Source organism: Ceratotherium simum, chromosome 29 (genome assembly GCF_057802395.1).
Source record: "Ceratotherium simum simum isolate JZ-2026a chromosome 29, ASM5780239v1, whole genome shotgun sequence".
Classification (NCBI taxonomy): Eukaryota; Metazoa; Chordata; class Mammalia; order Perissodactyla; family Rhinocerotidae; genus Ceratotherium; species Ceratotherium simum.
The window spans coordinates 22,456,740-22,478,164 of record NC_141928.1 but is presented as its reverse complement, the minus strand read 5'-3'; the positions used below and the strand labels follow the sequence as shown (position 1 = coordinate 22,478,164).

General features: G+C 48.9%; 1 protein-coding gene across 5 annotated transcripts in view; it reads left to right on the top strand.

Annotated features, from left to right (window-relative positions):
* RGS3 (regulator of G protein signaling 3) overlaps nt 1-21,425 on the top strand; it is a 121,355-nt gene that overhangs the window by 63,161 nt on the left and 36,769 nt on the right. For 2 of the 5 annotated variants that reach the window (XM_087419246.1, XM_004423353.3), the window contains one exon: nt 803-925. In XM_087419246.1, coding sequence (XP_087275372.1) covers nt 803-925 — 123 coding nt within the window. Of the gene's footprint in view, nt 1-802; nt 926-5,788; nt 9,609-21,425 lie in introns of those variants that run through there. The other 3 variants (XR_015548945.1, XM_087419251.1, XM_004423355.3) reach the window with 3 other exon arrangements.

Sequence of the window (21,425 nt, the reverse complement as noted above, 5' to 3'; positions counted from 1 at the left end):
CTTGTGCCAAAGCTGGCCTGGCTTTGACGTCATCCCGGCAGTCCCTCCAGGGAGCCAGAGCTTCCTTAGGCCATTACTTGCCAAGCACTGTGCTAGGCCCAGCTGAAGAAGGCTCTCTTAGAAGGAGTTTCTAATCTGGTTGGCGAGACGAGACTGCAGCATTTAACAAGGGTAAAGAGCAAAGCAAGATGTAAATGACAGCCGTGCTGGAGTCCGTTGCGCTCTCAGTTGAGCTGAAGAGTCGTTGGTCAGGCCCAGCTCAGGTGCCAGGCAGGAGTGGGGCTGCAGAGGCTGCATGACTGTCCGCCGAAGACTTTCCAAAGGGACCCAAGTTTCTGTTTGAGTTCCTTTGGCATGTCTGTCCAGCCACTCATCTAACCTTGGCCTTGTGATCACATGGCGTGCTGAGGTCGGGGAGGGGGTTCTGGGAGCCGGGGGAGGGGGCCTGGCCCCACAGAGCATCAGAGGGCCGGAGACTTTGTGCCGCCTGTCCCCCGGGGTGACCTCACCATTTCTGTCCGGCGGCTCTCCACAGGCCTCCACTGTGTTGGGAACCACCGCCTCCCTCCCTTCCCCCAACCCATGGGCACGCGGCTCGCCAGCTGGCCCCCGAGCCAGCTTCCCTGCTCCTCTGGCTGCCTCGATGTCACTGGGGATTAGTGTGCCTTTGTGGCTTTTAGCGGGCACTCCCCTCCCTGCTGCAACCTCACCCTCTGGAGCCCAGGGGTGGGCTTGGGCCCAGGAGCCCCCTGAACCAGGGAGCAGCCCTGACCGTCCCTTTCTCTATTTTCCCTGACGTCAGAAGGCAGAGTGCTTATTCACTTTGGAAGCGCACTCGCAGGAGCAGAAGAAGAGAGTGTGCTGGTGCCTGTCGGAGAACATCGCTAAGCAGCAGCAGCTGGCGGCTTCGCCCCCGGAGAGCAAGGTAAGGGCCTCGCCAGTGGCCGCAGCCCTGGCTGCCTGGCTTCTCCTCGGCCAGCCTGGACCCTCGAGCGTCCGAATTGAGCCTGGGACCATTCTGAGCTTAGGAGTTGGATCTGGGCAACGAGCTCTTGGCATGGAAGCCTGTGCTTGGATGTCTCTCCCTGTTGGCATTTCACTGGTCTGCTGAGTGGGTTTCACATTGCTCAGGTAGAGTGACAGAGCCAAGCTGATCATGACCCATCACTTCTCGGCTCTGTTCTGTGGTTTGCCCATGGCGAGGTCTAATTTGGGCTGGCCTCCTGCTGCTGCCTGGCATGTGGTTCCCCTCTGCCATTGGGTGGGTCGTGCCCAGGGGCAGCACACTGGTGTTTAACACTGGCCCAAGCAGACATTATTGGGAGGGAATGTTTGTGGCAGAAGCTGTTCTAGTTTGATGCCGGCCACAGCCAAGTGGAGCCAAGTGGAGTTTGCTGGGGCCTGGGGGCTGACCAGCTGGAAGATTAGAGGCTCCCAGCTGAGGCTGATCTGGGACAGGTGCCCCTCAGCTTGTCCCGTGTCTGTGGAGGGGGATGGGATGGGAGCTGGACCACAGCCTTTCCATTTGTCACCAGGGTGCCAGCCACAAGGCACAGTTGTATTTCCCATTTGTGAGTCACTCAAGTCCCTTCTCTTGCTAAAAGTGTTGGCCATTTTTGGACTTGGTCTTGTTGGCTACAAAAGGAGCCGTGGTGGTCGGTCTGCTGGACTGGGGGGAAGTGGGTAAATGCAAGTGAGTGGTGGGCAGCAAACTTGCAGGCCTTGTTGCTTCTTCCCCATGCATTCAGGCCCACTGGGCCACGGGCAGCAGGCATATGGTGGGGGGCAGTGGGAGCAGGCCTGATGAGGGCAGGAGGTTGGGAAGAAGTGGCTGGGCAGCCTCTTCTGGAAGGGCAGTGGTGGACAGCAGCTCCCCAGCTGTTCCCTAAGGAATAAGGAGTCAGAGTCTGAGAATTATAGAATCTCAGGCTTGAAAGTTATCTGGTTTTACACTAGCCAGGGGCAAGAATAACTTTGATGAGGGAGGGCAGCAGGAAGATCATGGACTTCCAAGTCACACTCTACTGCTGACTGGCGATGTGACCTTGGGTGGATCACTATACTACTCAATGCCTTGGTGTCTCCATCTGGGGACAATAGTTCCTCCCCTAAAGGATTGTTGTAAGAATCAAATGAGATGCTGCATATACAGTTCATAGCATGGTGCCTGGTATACAGTAGGCGCTCAATCAACCACAACTGTGGGGAGTGCACTGCCCACCCCACCCTTGACATCCACCCAGGCTGCTTGTTGCTACACTGGCTGGTTCCCACTGTCAGGTTCTTCTACTGAACAGAGACCTGTCCCGAGGCTATAGGCTGCCTTGCCCCCTGGATCCCTGGTTGGTCACAGTCAGAAACCAGGCCACTCGCTCTTCACTGGGGCAGCCCCCGGGGTGTCACATGGCTGAACTCGTGTCCCCAGCTTTCTTATTTTTGGGCTTAGCTCCTCTTAGTCTGGGGGAAAGAGTTCTTTCTGCCTCAGCTTCAGAGTTTGTGGGCTTGGGAGTGTGTTGGCAACAGCCTTCTCCATGCCGTGGGGGTCTCCCCATCTTCCGTTGGGAGGACAGTGTGAGTGACTGAAGGGAGGCTAGGTTTCTGAGACAGGCTCCGATCCCTGCAGGGCTGCGGGCTGGGCTGGCTGATCCTGGAGGGGCCTGAGGGTTTGGGGCCTGGCTTCAGGGCTACACCGAGATATGTGGGCATCCTGGACAGGCAACAGTTGGACGCCTCTTCAAATCAAAACTCTTTAAATGTGTATTTAATGGAGAAGCTGTGTGCTGGGTGGGAGAAAGGTAAAGATGGAGAGCCTGACCACTGAGACAGGCTCAGCATTGCCTCCTCGCCTGAGAACTGGGCCCTGCCCCAGCCTTGCACCATCCGCTTGGCTCACCCTCCTCAGAAGGCAGTTGTGGAACCATCTTTTGTTGGGCAGGCCCCTTGGGAGTCTCACCACCCAACCTTCCCCACCCCTACCATACACACTTAAAGAGTCTTAGCAACTTATTCCTTCTAGACACTTACAGAATGCTCTCTGAGAGAAGTTCCGGTAAATGATTTTCTCCAGCCCCGTGTAGGTCCATGAGTGCTTTGGCAACCTTAACAACTTGGCCCACATGGCTATCCAGCTGGCCACAGGTCGTCCACCTGTGCTCAGCTCCCTCAGGTCCTGGCCACCTCAGAGGCCACCAGGAACCTCCTTGCTAAGGGCTGGGCCACAGCCTTTCCACTGGGGTTGCCGTCCTCCAGGGAGAGAGAAGAGGGAAGGCCAAGCAGAGCACAGACACCGGCTTCTTCCTTTTCAAGCAAAAAGAGTCCTGTTTGACCAATTTGTTCGAGTCCCGACTGAGTCGCATGCCTTTTCTTTGTTCTTTCTGTGAATGCTCCGCCTTCTGCTGCACCATGGAAATGCTGCCTAACCCACTCCCCACACCCTCGACTCAAACTCCTCTCTGGGGAAAGAGGGGTTTGCAAGGCAGCTCCGCAAACCCCCATGCTGCCCCTTCCCAACTCCGTTCCTTTCAACAGTGTTTGCTGTCGCCTTGGGATGGGGGATTCTTCAGACATCTCGAGGAATGTAAAGTTCTTTCCAAATTTGCAAAAAGTAAGAAAGGTGCTATGCCCTGAACATGAAATGCTTGTTGGGAAGGATGGAGGGAATTGGAGGAAGATGGGTTCCAAGAGCAACAGAGACTGGTGTGCCACAACCTGCTGGGTGACCTTTGGCAGCCGCTTCCCACTGTGGCCTCCGTGGTCCCGTCTGTGCATTGGTCAGGTGGCTCCTTCCAGCTCTGCAGGCTGGGTGACTATCATGAAAGCTGAGGGCCTAGGGCCATCCAGTCTTCACTGGGGAACTCCATCCTGAAGGTTTCTGTATAACTTGACTGCCTGTGGAATCTGCTGCCCTTAGGGGTCAGGTCTGTGCCCCTCTTGGGGGCATGGGGGAGGAGCAGGCACAGGCTTTTCTGGCCACCATCTGAGGTGCCTGCGGCCGGAGGGTTGCAGTGGGGGGTCCAGCTGTGGCAGGGTGGACACAATGAGGCAGGCAGCAGCCAGATGCATCCCTTCTCTGGGGGCTCCATGGCCTTGCTCTGGCTCAACCTTTTTTTTTTTTTTTTTTGTGAGGGAGATCAGCCCTGAGCTAACCTCCGTGCTAATCCTTCTCTTTTTTTTTGCTGAGGAAGACCGGCTCTGAGCTAACATCCATTGCTAATCCTCCTGTTTTTTCCCCCAAAGCTCCCCAGTGGATAGTTGTATGTCATAGTTGCACATCCTTCTAGTTGCTGTATGTGGGACGCGGCCTCAGCATGGCCGGAGAAGCGGTGTGTCGGTGCGCGCCTGGGATCCGAACCCGGGCCGCCAGTGGTGGAGCGCGCGCACTTAACTGCTAAGCCACCGGGCTGGCCCCTCTGGCTCACTCTTAGCTGACCGTGGTAGGTAGGAGGCTGCTCTGGGTCGGCCTGCGTGCTCTCCCTCTTTCTGTAGAAATAAACGGCCTGCTTCCTCTCCTCTCCCAGCTTCCTTCTTCTGCTCACCACCCCCTTCTTCCTCATCAGAACGCTGCCCCCTCTCTTGCTTCACCATCTATCCTTGGAGGGAACCTATCTGTCTTCTTCTGCCTGGGATAAATTTTATTAAACTCCCTGCCCTGGGGAGTGCGGATGCTTCTAATCTAGAACAACTCACAGGTGGTCCTACCTGTAGCCATTGAGATTCTAAGCGAGTAGGGACGCACAGATACATATTATTTTAGGTATTCAGTCAAATATACATAAGAAATGCCTGCTCTGTGCCAGACACTAGGTTAGGTCTTTTGGGGTCACAGAAATGAATGACACCTGGTCCCTGGCCTTACAGAATTCTCCTTTAGTTTTAAGGACAGACATGACAAGGGCACTGAGTGGCGATCCAAGCATTAAAAGCCGTGCGTGATGGGTTCTAAGAGCGGTCCCGGGGGGTCTTGGCTACACAGTCATCGTCCGCTCGGTGAACCTCCGCTGAGCCCCTACCACGTGGGCAGCGCTGGCCTGGGCAACAGGAAGCCTCTGAGGAGAGTGGGCTCTCGATAGAGCCATCAGGGATGAGAAACGGGGTGCAGTGCAGCATGTCCTGTGTGTTCTCTGGGTGTGCCCTGGGCCCGATGGTGGGAATGCATGGATGAATCTGTCACATTCTTTCCTTGGGAACGCATGGTCCAGCGTTGGAGGCAGACATGCCAACAGATTGTTCAAAAATAACATAGCAAGTGATATGGGAGATGTAAGCTCTTACCAATCTGTGACCTCGGGTGACACACCGAGCCTCTCTGAGACTCAGGTTTTTCATTTCAATAAAGTGGATGGATTAACAGGGTTCTCGTGAGGATTAAACTCATGTAACGTGCTTAGCAAAGTGGCGCACAAGAACTCTGTGAATTAGTATTATTATTAAAGTTATGTCTATATAGGAAGATTCATCTAGTGGCCTTGTTTATTGAAGCTGAATGCTGCTGTTCTGAGCACATGTGACGACTGCTCCGTGTCACTTCCTGGTAGCCACCTGCCATATGCCAGGGCCCAGGCAGGGAAACTGAGGCCTCCTGGGTCTGCTCTGGCTGTAAGACTTCTCCCAGATGTGACCCCAAGGTGCATGCCACCTTGTCATCTCCACTGGGGCAGCCAGAGATGGGGCCCTGGAGATGCCAGGGTCTGTCTGAGCACCTTAGAAAGGAGCAGGGGCAGGTTCTGGCATCAGGCAGCCCTGGCCTGAGTAGACAGCGAGCTAATTCCAGTTCTGTCTGGTTCCACAGAAACTCCACCCTTATGGCTCTCTCCAGCAGGAGATGGGGCCGGCCAACTCAACCAATGCTACCCAGGATAGAAGCTTTACCTCATCAGGACAGACTCTGATTGGCTGAGCAAACCCAAGGGCGGGACTCTGCTTCTGGCAACTTAACCCTTTCTTGGGCGCCCCCTACCACACAGTAACCTCACCTCAACTGGACCCAAAACGGAGGACCAACATGGTGGGCCTAGGGTCACCTGAAGGCAGTGACCCCACGAGTGTGTGTGCACTGGCATCACAAGGACCGCGGTGGTGTGAGAGGCCCTGTGGGCACGTGGAGACTGGCATCAGAGAGTCCCAGATGGAGAAGACTCAGAAGCTTATTCCCTACAAGGAAGAAGGAGATGCAATAGCATCTGGGCTCCTAGTGGTTCCAGCACCTGCCTTGGGGCAGCAGGAGAAGTCAACTCTGATGGAAAACAAAGCCATGATCCTCTGCCACCGGAAGGCATCTTCGCCCATTCACTCATTTTTCATCTGTACTCATTCATTCATTCTTTCATTCAATGGATATTTTGGGGGCATCTACTTTATGCCAGGCTCTGTGCTAGGGGCTAAGGATACTGTGGAGAATGAGATGGATGTGGTCTCTGCTCTTGTCAAGATTTCAGTCCTAGTAGGGGAGTGAGCATTAAAAACATCAGCACCAACACACACACATGTGATTACAAACTGTGATAATCTATGAAGGAAAAGAACAGAATCCTTTAAGAGAGAATATTATTTAGATTGCTATGTGGGGGGTTGGGCAGGGGAGGAGCATAACTTGTAAGCTGAGACCTGCAGGCCAGAAAGGAGTTAGCCAGTCAAGGACTTTGGAAAGAGTGTTCCAGGCAGATGGAACAGCCTCTGGAGAGGATCTGAGGTGGGAAGGAGCTTGGCACGCTGGAGGAACGGAGGCCAGGCCAGTGTGGCTGGAACTCAATGAGGAGGCAGATGGGCGGGTGGGGGCCAGGTCATGCAGGGCTGTGGTGGTTAATGCTTTATTGATTTCCTTCTAGAAACAGTAGGAAGCCATTGAAGGCTTTTGAGAAAGGGAGTCACAGAGTCTCAGGTACGTTTCTAGAAGATTAGAGACCCCAAGGAGGGGCCCATGTGGGTGTGAGGAGATCAGTCAGGGGTCCCTTCAGTCCTCCAGTGAGGGGCGGTGGTGGCCCATCCTGGATGGTGGCTGGGGTGGTGGGGTATGTGAATGCCAGACTCTGGGATAGTGGAGGCTATGGAGTGAGAAGAGATCCTTCTCTGTCCCTCCACCCGCCATGCCCTCATCCTCTGCTGTGTGCCACTCTCTCAGTAGATGCAAGTGAGGATGGGGGCCTTGCTCACAGAGCCCCCTCCTGGCCAGGCCTGGGCAGGGACCAGTGCTGAGTTCTAGGGATGTCTCTGGGAGTTGAGAGCTGTGGGGGCTTCACCTGGCCAAGGTAGGAAAGTTCACAGCCCCCAGGCCTCACCGGGGGCCGCCTGTGCTGGATGGTCTGATCAGAAACTGGAATTCAGCCCTCTGGAAACTGACTTGGTTTGCGTTCTGTAGAGCTTCTAAGGGTCAGGGACCGGGGCTAGGCATGGCTCAGCAGCTCTAGTGGAGACTGTCCTGCCACAGGCTAAAGAGAGACCTACCAAGGGGACAGTGGTTAGAGCTCAGCCTGCTTGCTGCCTGCTGTTGGAGTCCAGGGTCAGGCAGCTCTCACAGCTTTTCTAACTGCCAAGACCTAGAGGGAGGGAAGCCCAGGGCCACAGGTCTAAGTGGCATAGCTCATACACAAAGGTATGTATGGGATGAGGGTAAGAGAGGCTGGAGAGATGGCTCAGGCCAGAGAAGCCCCCAACTTTGGACACCTTCTGTGTCGTGTCCTGTAAGACCTTCTCAGTGTCTTTAGAGAGGGGTCTTGGGCCTGGTGTTGCTCAGCTGCTCTGGGCACTTGAACCCCAAGAAGGGTGGCGCAGAAGAGAATTCGTCCTTCACCTTCCACTTCTCCTCCTCCCAGCCTAGGGAAGACCGGACGTGTCACATCGGCAGTCTAACGGGATGGGACGTATCCCCCAGTGACCAGGCCAATGCCCCCGCCCAGCAGGGGAGTAGACTTGGCCTGAAGTGGGACACGTGATCCACAGTGTCTGTCAGCCAGGACTCAGCCGCAGGGTTAATTCTGAGAGGCTGAGCAGCTGGGTCTGCACAGACAGCAAGCTGCACTTTGATTTCATTTGATTCCCTTACAAAATGACATTAAGGGGAATGTGAGGCACTGCAGAATCGCCTGTCTGGGAAGGCAGCAAGCTTGTCTCTCCAGGACCTGGTGACCTACCTCTGTCCACCAGACAGGTGCAGAGGACGGGAGCTCTGGCCACAGGGAAACGGAGAATTGGACTGCAGCACCCAGCCTCAGGGACGGGACTTTCCTCCAGCAAGCTGCTGAGTCGAGCGGATGTTCACGTGGGGGTCCTAGGCCCGGCCGGCTGTTGGAGAAGCGGACATCAGCTCCTGGCAGGCCCTGGGCTTGTCCTCCCAGTGACTGTGGTGAGCCACAGCACCTTTGCTGCTCTGCCTCTCAAATCAATGAAACAATTCATTTGGCTTCCTGGCTTGAGAAGATGAAATATGACCGTGCGGCCACTGCTCCTCAGCGTCCCAGTCCATCCCGGCCATCCAGGATAATGAACAAGCCATCGAAATTGCACTTGAGAGTCATAATCACGGGAAACATGGCCGAGCCCCTCCCTCCACATAAATCATGCTGAGAAGCACACACAATGGTCTCTTTCCTGAAGGGTCAATTGTCTTGGTTTGGTGTCCCGGGGCCTAGGAGCTGGGAGGATGGGAGCACAACCATGTATTGTTAAAAAGGCCATCTGTGCGATTTGAATACAAAGTGATCCTTTTAGTTCCCCGCACACCCTCTGATCCCGTTTTCTTGTGTCTCGGGCTCTGGTCTTTGGAAACTCTCCGTCTCTCCTGTGAGCGGGCACGCCCAGGTCTCTGCTGGGCTGGGTCATTTGGCCCTTTGGGAGTTGGGACCTGTTGGAAATAATGATGACATTTATTTATGTACGTCTTGTTTTTTTTATTTTTTATTTTTGTCATATATCCCGCCACCAAAGCCCTCATTTCTCACACACGACACCAAGAGGTTTCTGCAGTGAAGGGACAGGCAATTTCACAATGGGGGAGGGTTCCCCACAGTGAGAGCATGAGCCTTGGAGATGGCAACTGGGGTCCCCAGGAATTATCTCCCCTAGTCCTCCTAGCAGCCTCATTTTACAGATGAAAGGGACTTAAGACTCAGAGAAGTTAAATGATTTATTCAGGGTCACACAGCTGGTAGGAGACTGAGCTAGTCCTCAAGCCAAGCCTTTCAGCCTAATCCATTGCTCTTTCCAGATCCAAAGGTTTGCCTTTTAGGGATGAAAGTAAGAGAAGTTGATCATCTCCTCCAGGAAGAGGCAGGAGGAGGAGATCCTGTGTGTAGAAGTTGTGGCCCTTTGAGCTCTAGAGAGAACACTTCAGGACGAATAAAGTGAGAGCCCTTATTCCCCACACAGTGGAACTTCCAGAGTCTATAATCCTGAGGGGTGGCCCAGGCTGAAAACATCAGTAGTTTCACACAAGATTTGGAAAGTCTGATGTGAAGGACAAGGTAGACCTCCTTAGACAGGCTCTCAGGGGGCACTGGGCCGGGCGGGTTATGCCTTTCCCCTTCTGAGTCTGGTGTTTAAGAGGACCAGCAGACACAGTCTTGGGGTACGTGGCAGCAATGGAACTGTGGCCAAAGGCAGAAAAGGTAGCTTCTGGTTCAGGCCCTGGTGCGCTGAGCGTGACTGGAAGGAGGCCTGTGACCTCAGCTCCGTCGAGGGTGGGGAGAGAGCCTGCTTCAGGGTCTGGGACCAGATTTTGCTAATTGACTGGTTTCGAATCTCAACCCTAAGTAACTGGGAGTCAGCTCTACTGGATTTCAGATATCTCCCCCAAGAAGCAAACTCTTTTCCCTAAAAAGTTCAGCCATTTTCGAGTCTCTCCAGCTCTCCTGCCTGCCCCCGTGCTGCCGTCTGGCTGTGGATAGACTGCCTTCTTCACCATCTTGCTCTTGGCCTCGGCCATCTTGCTGTTCTTTTTTTAGCTCTTAAAGAAGACAGCACAACCTTACCCTCTATCTGGTCTTGACCTCGTCTTCCTTCAAGCCTTTCTCTGACTAGGGCCACCATCCTCCTAATTGTTCCCAGATCCTTGGTTTAAGAGTGGAATAATAATAACACTAGATAATTGGGTGAGCACATATGCTGTCAGCCTGGCACGGTGCCGGCTTTTTACCTACTTGTCTGTTTAATCCTCATGAGGGTCATTAGCCCCGTTACACACTTACTCTGTTTCTACCCAATTGATAGACAAAGACACTGAGTCTCAGAGAAGGTAAGAAACTTGCCCAAGGTCACACAGCTGGTGGGTGGGTAAGGTGGGAACCTGGGTGGCCCAGCTCCAGAGTACCTGCTTTTGATTGCTCTCCTCTGCTGCTTTCCAGCAATCACAGACCATCCCAGCTGGGAGGGGCCGGGGAGGCTGAGCAGTCACGTTCCTGCTTCGAGGCCCTTGTCTTCAGAATAAAGCCCAGGTCTCTCCCTGGCTCTCCAGGCTCTCCCTGGCTGCCCTGCCCTCCAGCTTTGCGCCCGTAGCCTGGCCACACTGGATCATTTTCCCTTCTCCAAACTCCCTGTGGACATTCATGTCTAGGCTATTTCTTTTGCCTGATGTTGCCTGCCTTTCTCTGCTGTCCCTGCCGGATGTAATCCTCAACCTTCAAGGCTTGTCACCTCCCCGAGACACCTTTCGCAGGCATGCCTTGGAAGTCACTGCTTCCCGCTCTGTGTTCCCGTAGGATTTTGTTCATCCTTAGCACAGTGTGTTATGAGGCGGATTTGTCCTACCTGCAAGACTATGAGCTCCTTGGGAGCCAGTGGAAGTCATATCTTCTTTATTTCTGATTCTGTTACTGCCCCGTCCTTAGGAGGGGCTCAGTAGATGTTGCAGAATTGAATTGGGTCATCCGGTTCAACCCTCTTATGTTCTAGAATCTAGATGGGGAAACTGAGTCTCAAAAAGGAGAAGCGGCATGGCCAGGGTTATGGAACAAGTTAGTGACAGAGTCAGGACTAGAAATCAGGTCTCGTGAGTCAGAGCGTTTTCTGTTTTGCCTTAGCTTTGTGAGACCAGAGCCTGGCTCCCCACTCGGTTTATTAAGCAATCTGGCCAGGTTCACTTCAGCGTCGTGGACACCACCATATTTCATGCTGACTCCTGGCATCCTAGGAGGGAAGGGAGACCCAATCAGAACTGTTCCTGTGGTTCTCTTCCCTGGGTTTGTGGGGCTCCCCTCTCACTGAGCCCCTTGCCTTCAGAGAAAACCAGAGTAGGATTCTGAAGAACTTGGTTCAAATCCTGATTTTGCTGGTAACTCACTGTGTGATTTTGGGCAAATTCCTTCACCTCTCTGATCATTTGTTTCTTTGCCAAGAAAAATGAGGGCGTTAAATTTAGATGATCTCCAGGGGTCGTCTTCAAAGCCTCAGCACTCTAATAACAGGTTAAAGGAAGAAAGAAAACAGACATTTTGGTCTTCACGTTGAAACAAGAGTGTATGTGTGTGGATGTATGCAAATGTACATAGTTAATATTCATCATGTACTCATGACACGAGTACTATATATAGGTATACTCATGGATCTCATACAGGAAGGGGTCCTCATCATAGACCCCTCAAATTATAAGCACACTCTTGCCTCCTCCCCACCCAAAGGTGCCTCCTTCTAGGGTCCCCACAGAGAAGCCAGCACGAGGAGCTCTCCAACCCAGAATCTTCCCCATCCCTCCTTCCGTTCTGCTCAGGTGGTTGGGCACACACTGGACTCTTCGGTTTGAACTTCACAAATATATGCATGCACAATGTGTTCTTTAACCTTTCCAACTACTGCTCGATGGAATAAGGCTCACTTTCAAGTGGAAGTTGTGGTAATGCATCTGCAGTACCTTCAGTTTCTAGTGTGGTCAGAAGTCTCCTTCACACTCTTCCCCGGAAGCTGCCGTTGACTTTTTAATTGCCTTTGATGTATATCTTCTTTTGCTCAAACACTACTCAAGGTAAATTTTCTAAAACAGTGTCTTTTAGATGTTAGTGGTTTTCCATTTGGTTAAATTCTGCTACAGTCGTGCCACATAACGACGTTTTGGTCGACAACAGATCGCATATATGATGGTAGTCCCATAAATTAGTACCATGTAGCCTAGGTGTGTAGTAGGCTATACCACCTAGGTTTGTGTCAGTACACTCTAGGATGTTCACATAATGACAAAATCGCATAATGACGCATTTCTCAGAACATATCCGTGTTGTTAAGGGACGCATGACTGTTGTGATATAGTTTTCTGCTGTTTCTCCTTATGGCAGAACACTAAGGGTTAAGTAGGTTGGCCTAGGAAGCTGACCACCATTTCTGACACAGTTCTCAGTGGGAAAATGCATTCCGAGACCCATAATCAACTCTCCAGTGGACTTTGGGAACACAACTCAACATACACCCCAAAGCAGGGGATATAATATTTATTTTATGAATGACTAGAATTTTGATAGAACCACAAAATCTTTGAATGTGGAGCTGAAAAGCCTCCCTTCTCCCCCACCGAGATCAATTGATTAACAAGCTGATTTATAGAAACCAAGACCAAGACGGGGCAAGAATGTGGCCAAGGGCACATGGTTGGTGTTACAGCTGCAACTAGGACCTGAGCCCCTACTTTCCAGGCCAACGCTCCTCTTCAGTGACTTTTGGAGTCTGCTGGCTTGAGGGAGGGGAGGGGCACAGATCGTCTTAGAGACACTCTTGTCATCTTACTCAGCTGTGTTGTCATTAGGAAAAGTAAGTCACCACGTTGAGCTGTAATGGAAGTAGTGAGAAATGACCCGGCTAATGGTGTGGGGAGAGGTTGTCTAGTCGGCTGGCCTGTCTATAAATCCCTGGTGGGTTCTCGCTGGAGTGGAATGAATGGGGCCGCTGTGTTTTACCTGGAGAACAAGCACAGCGGGACTGGTAGAGACGCTCCCTGTGGTCTGTTCTAGAAATAGTAGTGGGAACGGAGCTGAGGGGAAGAGGAGGGGGCTCCTTCGGGAGCTGGGTGGGCCGCCTCACCCCCTTCCTCTTCCTGCCAGGCCCTGTGTGAGGAAGCACCATAGATTCAGAGAATTGGGCTCTGGGAGGGTCCTGTGGCCATCAGCCCTCACACCCACTCCTCATCCAGAAGAGGAGGCCCTGGAGGCTCAGCGAGGGGACAGGACTAGCCGGCAGTCACCCAGCCCAGAGAGAAGGTCCCGGATGCAGGCTGTTTTCCTCCTGCTATTTGAGCAGGGCTGTAGGCCTTGTGAGGTTTTCTCTAAACTGCCTCTGGGCGTGCACAGGGCCTGGGAACTCCTGGGGCCGGATGTGGTTGGGCTTCCTGCGAGTCGCCCAGCAGGCGAGGAGTCCCCGGCTAGTCTGCCCCGAGCCCTGACCTTGGCTAGCTGGCCTTCCAGCACCACGCCTTCCCTTTGCTGGTGTCCCCACCCTTGCTGACTTGTCCTTCTGTCGCCCCCTGGCCTGTCTGCAGGGAGGGAAGACAGGCCGGCATAGAACTGGCTTGCAGGACAGAGGGCTCGGAGGCTCAGGACCTCTCTCTGCCCTTCCCCAGGAACAAGCAGAGGCAGCTAAGGTAGAGGCAAGGGCCTGGGTTTAGAGGTGGGCAGGCCAGGGTTCAAATCCCAGCTCTGCTTCTTACTAGCTGTGGGATTACTGGCGGGTCACCCAGCATCTGTCAAATGACACAAGGACACCTATGTCACTGGATTCTTGTGAGGACTAAAGCAGGTGATCTGTGCAAAGTGCCTGGCGTGTGGTAGGTACTCAATAACGGTAGCTGTCATCCCTCCACCAAGCATGAACATGTACTTGACTCTCTGCACCCCGCTCCTTGGGGTCTCCCGCATGGGGGCATGGCAAGTGCTTTCTTTAATGCAGTTGACTTTTGTTGTGTTGTCACAAAAGTAATTCATGTTTATTATGAAGAAAACCTTTAATACAGTTGAACGAGGAGAAAGAAATGAAGTTCACCCTCAATCACAACGCCCAGAGATAACCACTGTGAACATTTTGGGGTGTGTCCTGTCAGGCATTTGTTTATACACACACATATTTTATTTGCAAATTGGGGTTACTAGTGCATACGATTTTCTAATTTGCTTTTTTCCGTTTAACAATGTAGTGTATCCGTGTTTCCATGTCAATAAATATTCTTCTATAACATCATTTTTAGTGCCTGCAGAGTATTTCATTGTGTAGATGAAACAGACTATTTTCATAATCTCCAGTAGGCCAATATTTAGGTTGTTTCCAGTTTTTCATTGTTACAAAAACCTGAGATAAAAATCCTTGTAGATCTATCCCCAGCATCCAGTATACATGTTTGACCCGCCACAAATATTTGTTGAATGAATGAACGTTGTGTTAGAATAAATTCCTGATAGTAGACTTTCCAGGTCAAAGGGTATATATTTGTACAAAAGGTTCTTAATACCTGTTGCCAAATTACTCTCCAGGATGGTTGTAATGATTTATAATCCCACTTTAGATTGGCTGGTTCATCCTGATTTGCCCAGGACTTTTGTTTTTTAGCACAGAAAGTCCTGCTTCCAGGGAAACCCTTCAGTCTCGAGCAAACTGAGACAGTCTGGGTAAAGGAATGCCCATTTCCCCACATCCTCACCAACGCTGTGCATTGTTACATTTTTTAGCAGATTCATTTCTTTGATTACTAGAGATGTTGAACATTTATTTATATGCCTTTCAGGTTACTCATGTTGCCTGTTTTGTGAGTAGCCTGTTCAAGTCTTTTGCCCATTTTTCTGTTGGGCTGTAGATAGTTTAATTATTAATTCACAAGAGCTCTTTATATAGTTAGGGTATCTGTGTGTTAGCCTTTTATTTTTATTATCTTTTTAAACTACAGATGTTTCTGATTTATAGGTGGTCAGAACTATAAATTGTTTTGGTAGCAGCTTTATTGAGATATTATTCACATATACAATTTGTCCATTTAAAGTGTACAATTCAATGGTGGTTTGTTTTTTGTGTGTGTGTGAGGAAGATTAGCCCTGAGCTAACATCTGTTGCCAATCCTCCTCTTTTTGCTGAGGAAGATTGGCCCTGGGCTAACATATGTGCCCATATTCCTCTACTTTATATGTGGGACACCTGCCATAGCATGGCCTGATCAGCAGTGTGTAGGTCCATGCCCAGGATCCAAACCAGTGAACCCTGGGCCGCCAAAGCAGAGCGCACGAACTTAACTGCTACACCACTGGGCTGGCCCCATTCAATGGTTTTTAGTATAGTCACAGATTTGTGCAAACATTGTCACAATCAATTTTAGAATATTTTCGTCATCTCCAAAAGAAACTTGTACCCTGTAGCTATCACTCACCAATTCCCCCATCTCCTCTAGCCTTAAGCAACCACTAATTCACTTTCTGTATCTATAGATTTGCATATTTTGGACATTTAATATAAATGGAATCGTGTATTATTGGGCTTTTGTGACTGCCTTCTTTCCTTTAGCGTAATCTTTTCAAGGTTCATCCATGCCGTAGCATGTATCAGTACTTCATTCCTTTTTATGGCTGAATAGTATTCCATTGTATGGATAGACCACATTTGTTTATCCATTCATTTGTTGATGAACATTTGGGCTGCTTCTGCGTTTTGGCTGTTATGAATAATACTGCCATAAACATTTGCATGCAAGTTTTCATGTGGATGTATGTTTTCATTTCTCTTGGTACACACCTAGGAGTGGAATCGCTGGTCAAATGGTAACTCATGTTTAACTTTTTGAGGAATTGCTGAACTATTTTCCAAAGTGGCTGCACCATTCTACATTCCCACCATCAGTGTATGAGGGTTCCAATTTCTCCACATCCTCTCTGACACTTGTTATTTTCTCATTTTTTAAATTATAGCCATCCTAGTGGGTGTGTTATAGTATCTCATTGTGGTTTTGAATTGTGTTTTTTTTGATGACTAATATCATATCTAAAACTTCTAAAAATATATTTTGCCTTTGGTGTTGTGGTATTCACCTCAGGATTATACAATACTCACCCCCCTCCTTGAACTTTATATGGTTTTATGTTTCTACTTTTAACATTTTAGTCATTCTGGAATTTATATTGGTATATAGTATGACACAGAATGCTTTTCATTTTTCCCGGTTATTTGCTGCCATGCTTGTTCATTATGTTAGGATAGGTACCCCCTCTACTTTAAAAATTGTTTTCTTTCGTCCTATTCGCACATATTTATTCTTTTAAATGAAATTCAGTATAATTTTATTCAGTCCCCACCTCCTTCCAGCCCTTCCCCCAAAACCTCATTGAGATTTTGATTTTAATTATATTTAAAAATATACATCAGGGGCTGGCCCGGGGGCGCAAGCGGTTAAGTGCGCTCGCTCCGCTGCAGCGGCCCAGGGTTCGCTGGTTCGGATCCCGGGCGCGCACTGACGCACTGCTTGTCAGGCCATGCTGTGGCGGCGTCCCATATAAAGTGGAGGAAGATGGGCATGGATGTTAGCTCAGGGCCAGTCTTCCTCAGCGAAAAAAGAGGAGGATTGGCAGATGTTAGCACAGGGCTGATCTCCTCACACACACAAAAATAAATAAATAAAAATATACATCAGAAAAGGGAGTATTGGAGTCTATACAATACTGTCTTCCCATCCAGGAATAGGATTGTGTCTCTTCATTTATGAAAATCTTCTTTGAAGATTTCTCAAATAAAGTTTTGAAAAAAAAATTTTTTCGTATAGGACTTGCACATTTTTTGTTAAACTTATTTGAGGAAATTTAAAATTTTTATTTATATCATGAATGGGTGTATTTATTTAGCATTATATATCTTCTTGAACTGATAATACACTTGTACAAAACTTGTACAAAACAATCTTAAACATTACTGAACTAAATAAAACTAGATAAAGAAAACCCCCCATTCCCCAAGCCCTTTGCCCATCGATAACCACTACTATAAGTTTGGGGTGTTCTGTAGACATATACTATGTTTTATTTTACTAAATAGTATCGTATTATACAAAAGTTTCCGTAAGTCATTTTTAAAAACTTAATATATTGTATCACTCTTTCACGTCATTGTATCACTCTTTCACGTCAGTACCTAAAGTTCTGCCTTTTTCTTTTTAGTAGCCAATGGACCATAATTTAACTACTTCCCTATTGACGCACAATCAGGTGGTTTCGCTTTGATACTATGAACAATGCTGCAATAAACATCCTAAGAATGTCGTGTGTGTTACATCTTGCTGCACTTTTCTGTGGGATAAACGTGACTTACCCCACAGTGCTCTACAAGTGCTTTCCTGCTGTTTAAACACATAATCTGCTCCACACTACTGTTTTTATCCCGGTTTTACAGATGAGAAAACAAAGGCACAGAGAGGCTGAGTGGATGTGCAATTTCCATCTCTATTAACAGTGAATGAGTGCCTGTTTCCCTACACCCTCCCTAACAGTGGATGTTATTGCTCTTTTAATTCTTTTTTTTTTTTTTTTAAAGATTTTATTTATTTTATTTTTTCCCCCCAAAGCCCCAGTGGATAGTTGTATGTCGTAGCTGCACATCCTTCTAGTTGCTGTATGCGGGACTCGGCCTCAGGATGAAGGGAGAAGTGGTGCCTCGATGCGCACCCGGGATCCGAACCCGGGCCACCAGCATCGCAGCGCGCGCACTTAACCACCAAGCCACAGAGCCGGCCCACTCTTTTAATTCTTTATGGGTATGAGAAGCGAAAAATTATTTTTCATTTTAATTTGCAATTGTTTGGTTATTAGTGAGGTTGGGCTTCTTTTTACATTCATTAGTCGTTTATATTTCCTCCTCTTTGGCTCATCAATTCATATCAATTGCCTGGTTTTCTACTGGGGCATTTTTTTTTTTTTTGTGAGGAAGATTAGCCCTGAGCTAACATCTGTGCCAATCCTCCTCCTTTTTTTCCCTGTTTCTCCCCAAAGCCCCAGTAGATAGTTGTATGTCATAGTTGCACATCCTTCTAGTTGCTGTATGTGGGACGCCGCCTCAGCATGGCCGGAGAAGCGGTGCGTCGGTGCGCACCTGGGATCCGAATGTGGGCCGCCAGTATCGGAGTGTGCACACTTAACCGCTAAGCCACGGGGTCAGCCTCTCTACTGGGGCATTTGTCTTATTTGTAAGAGACCTGTATATGGTTAGAATATTAACCATTTGCCTGTTACATAGCTTAAAAATATTTTTTTCAGTTTGTCATTTGTCTTTTAACTTTATTTATAGTATCTTTTTATCATTCAGAAGTTAACATTTTTTGGTAATCAAATATTTTTATAATCAAGCCTTTTTTTGGGGGGGGTAGGGGACTATATTTCTAGGCCCATTCCCACTCCAAGATGATAACAAATATTCTTCTATATTTTATTCAAGTACTTTTATCCTCTTATTTTTTACATTCATATTTTTAATTCTTATGTGATTAATTTAGTGCCTGGTGTGTCAGATGGCACTCACATTAATTTTTTTTCCCCAAGCGGTTAACTGGTTTTTCCAAACTTATTTTTTGATATAAAAAATATAAAATAATATCCTTCCTTTTCTCACTTATCATAGACCAAATTTCCACACATAAGTGGGCTGGCTTTTGACCTTTCTTGTCTCCCTCGTTAATCTGTCTATTCCTACATCAGGTTGGGACTTCACTACTGTAGTTTCGTAATGTATTTTAGTGGTATTAAACGTCCCAAGGCTAACCTCCCATTATTCCTCTGCAGAATTCTCTCTGAAGTTATACACCCTAATTCAAGTCTGCTGGTGATTTACCCTTACCTTTTTCACAAACATATTTCATTATCAAGAACGACACCAGATCTATAATAGTTTATCCTCACCTGCTACAACTCATAATGAGCACTTCCGCTGGCCCATACTTCTCTATGCTTTCCTCCATGCCTCCTAAGTATTGTTGAAATCATCTGGAATTGTAGTATCTGAGAGTTACTATTTTAAACATTAGTTCTATTATGTTTTAAGAATCATTTACTTAAAATTGCATTTATTGTCTCAATTACGTTATCAGTAGTTAAGTGTATAAATGTTTCTGCCTTCGTTGCTTGCCAGTCTCTTGTTTACCACGTCAATTCATTCTTGACTTCTTGGTTTTGATTCCTTTTTGTCTGGAGAGCTTTCTTGAGTAATTTTTCCAGAAAGGGTCTGTGGGGGGCATGCTTCCTTATTCTCTGTAAGTCTGGAAACATTTGCCCTCCTGCTTGAGTCATCCTTTGCCTGAGTAGAGAATTCTAGGCTAACAGTTCTCCCCCTAGAAACCTCCGTCGTCCCAGCATTTGGTGTTGTAAGAAGTGCAGTACTCACTTGATTCTCTGAAATTTCTTTGTGGGAACAAGCAGGATTTCTCTTTCCAATCTTTGGAATTTAGAAATTTCACCAGATTGTTTCTAGTTGTTTGTTCTCTTTTGGTAATTTTTCCTGGTACTAGCTAGGTTAGCCCTTTCAGTCTGAAGACCCAAGTCTTCTCTTAGTTCAGGGACATTTTCTATTAATTTTTGGAATTGTTTATTTTCTATGTGTTTGATTCCCTCTTTCTGGATTTCCTACTACAACTAATAATAAAATTAATAATAATAATGGCATCTAATATTTATCAGATGTGCTTTCCTTCTGCTAGAATATGTGATCTGCTCAACACTAGTTATTATGTCCATTTTATAGATGAAGAAACAAAGGAACAGAGAGGTTAAGTAGATTGTACAAGGTCCCACAGCTAGGGAGGTGTAGGTCATGATGCAAACCCAGGCATCTGACTCCAGAGCCCTTGTTGTGAGCTACTATGCTGTATTCCCTGCCTGTCAAATCCAACCCCAGACCTGACCCTGACCCTGACCCCGACCCTGACACCCTTCAGTAAGAATTTGAGTGTTCACAGCTAGGGACTCTATATCCAGTGTGAGAAAAGAGGAGGATGCTAGAATAATGGAGCTGAACCAGACTGGGAGACAAAGGACCAGAGAGGAGCTGGGGTCATCAAAGGTTCCCCAGTGAATTTAGAGTTGGGACTCTTCCCCTCCCTCTCTTTCCCTCTGTTCAGCCACCCTCTTCAGGCCTCATCTCTGTCCCTGGGACTACTGCACGGTGTCCTTGTGGATCTCCCCGTTCCTATTCCTATCCCTTTAGTCACCTCTCTAAACAGCAGCCAAGATGACTCTTCCTATAGAGCAAACCTGGTCACCTTCTCACCGCTGAATGTTTGTTGAATGACTGCACGAATGAACAAATAACTTCAGAGCACTTATTGTATGTCAGACGCTGTGCTAAGTACTGGTGATACAGTATGCATTAGTCAGGAACCTTCCAGTTGCAAGTGACAAGAACCCAAGTCAAATTAGCTTCAGCCAGGAAATGGAATTTATTGGAATATGGAGGGTGGCCTTCAGGCATAGCTTGATTCAGGGCCTTGAGCAATATCACCAAGAACTGGCCTCACCCTCTCCATTGCTTGGTTCTACCTGCTTATGTGTTGGCTCACTCGCTTAGTGGTGGCAGTATACCTACCAGAAGTAACCAGGGTTATGGCTTCTGATGTGGTGGCCTGAGCTTAGGCCCAACCGTCCAAGCAGGGGGTGGACTCAGGGGAGTGTGTGGATGAGCTACATCTAGCAGCCAAGGTCACAGAGCTGGCCTCCGCATACCTGAGTCAGTTGCTCTGTGCCGAGCACTTCCCAGGAACGCAGTCGTCAGGACACAGCCTGACCCTGGAGCTGGCATAAGCGCAGTGGGTCGAGGGTTGCTCCCCAAAGCCTGGAATCTCAGGCCAGCATGTGGTTGGTTGGACTGGAGCCAGGGAGGGAGGTGGTCATGGCTCTTGGCCATCCTGGGCTGCTGTGGCCGCCCAAGGTCAGGCTGATGCTGCCGAGGTGACTGCGACGTGTGAACCAATGGCAGTTCTCAGGGCCAGCTCCCAGGGGGACATTTGGTCTCCTGGCTTTCACCGCATGTGGGCTTCTTCCTGCGATTGGGAGATACAGTTCCCATGAGCAGACTGAGAATCGTCTTTGCTGCCTGAAGTTGCCGAGGAAGAGGCAGATGGCAAGGGGAGAGACGTTTACGGAACACGAGATGGGGAACAGAGCATAGGCCTGGGAGCCCAACAGCCTGATTGTCCATTGCTCTTGCCATGTAACCCTTCTGCACCTTAGCTTCCCCGTCTGTAAGATGGGGACGATGACAGTAGCCTGTTTTACCATAAATGTTAATGATTATTGACTATTAGTACACGCCAGGTGCCATGTTAGGCCCTCATCTGTTAGATCCTCAACAGATATTTTCATATTTAACTTGACTCTTTACATCAACCCTCTCAAGGTTAATTCTGTCCTTTTTTTTGAGGAAGATCGTCCCTGAGATAACATCTGCCAATCCTCCTCTTTTTTTGCTGAGGAAGACCGGCCCTGGGCTAACATCCATGCCCATCTTCCTCC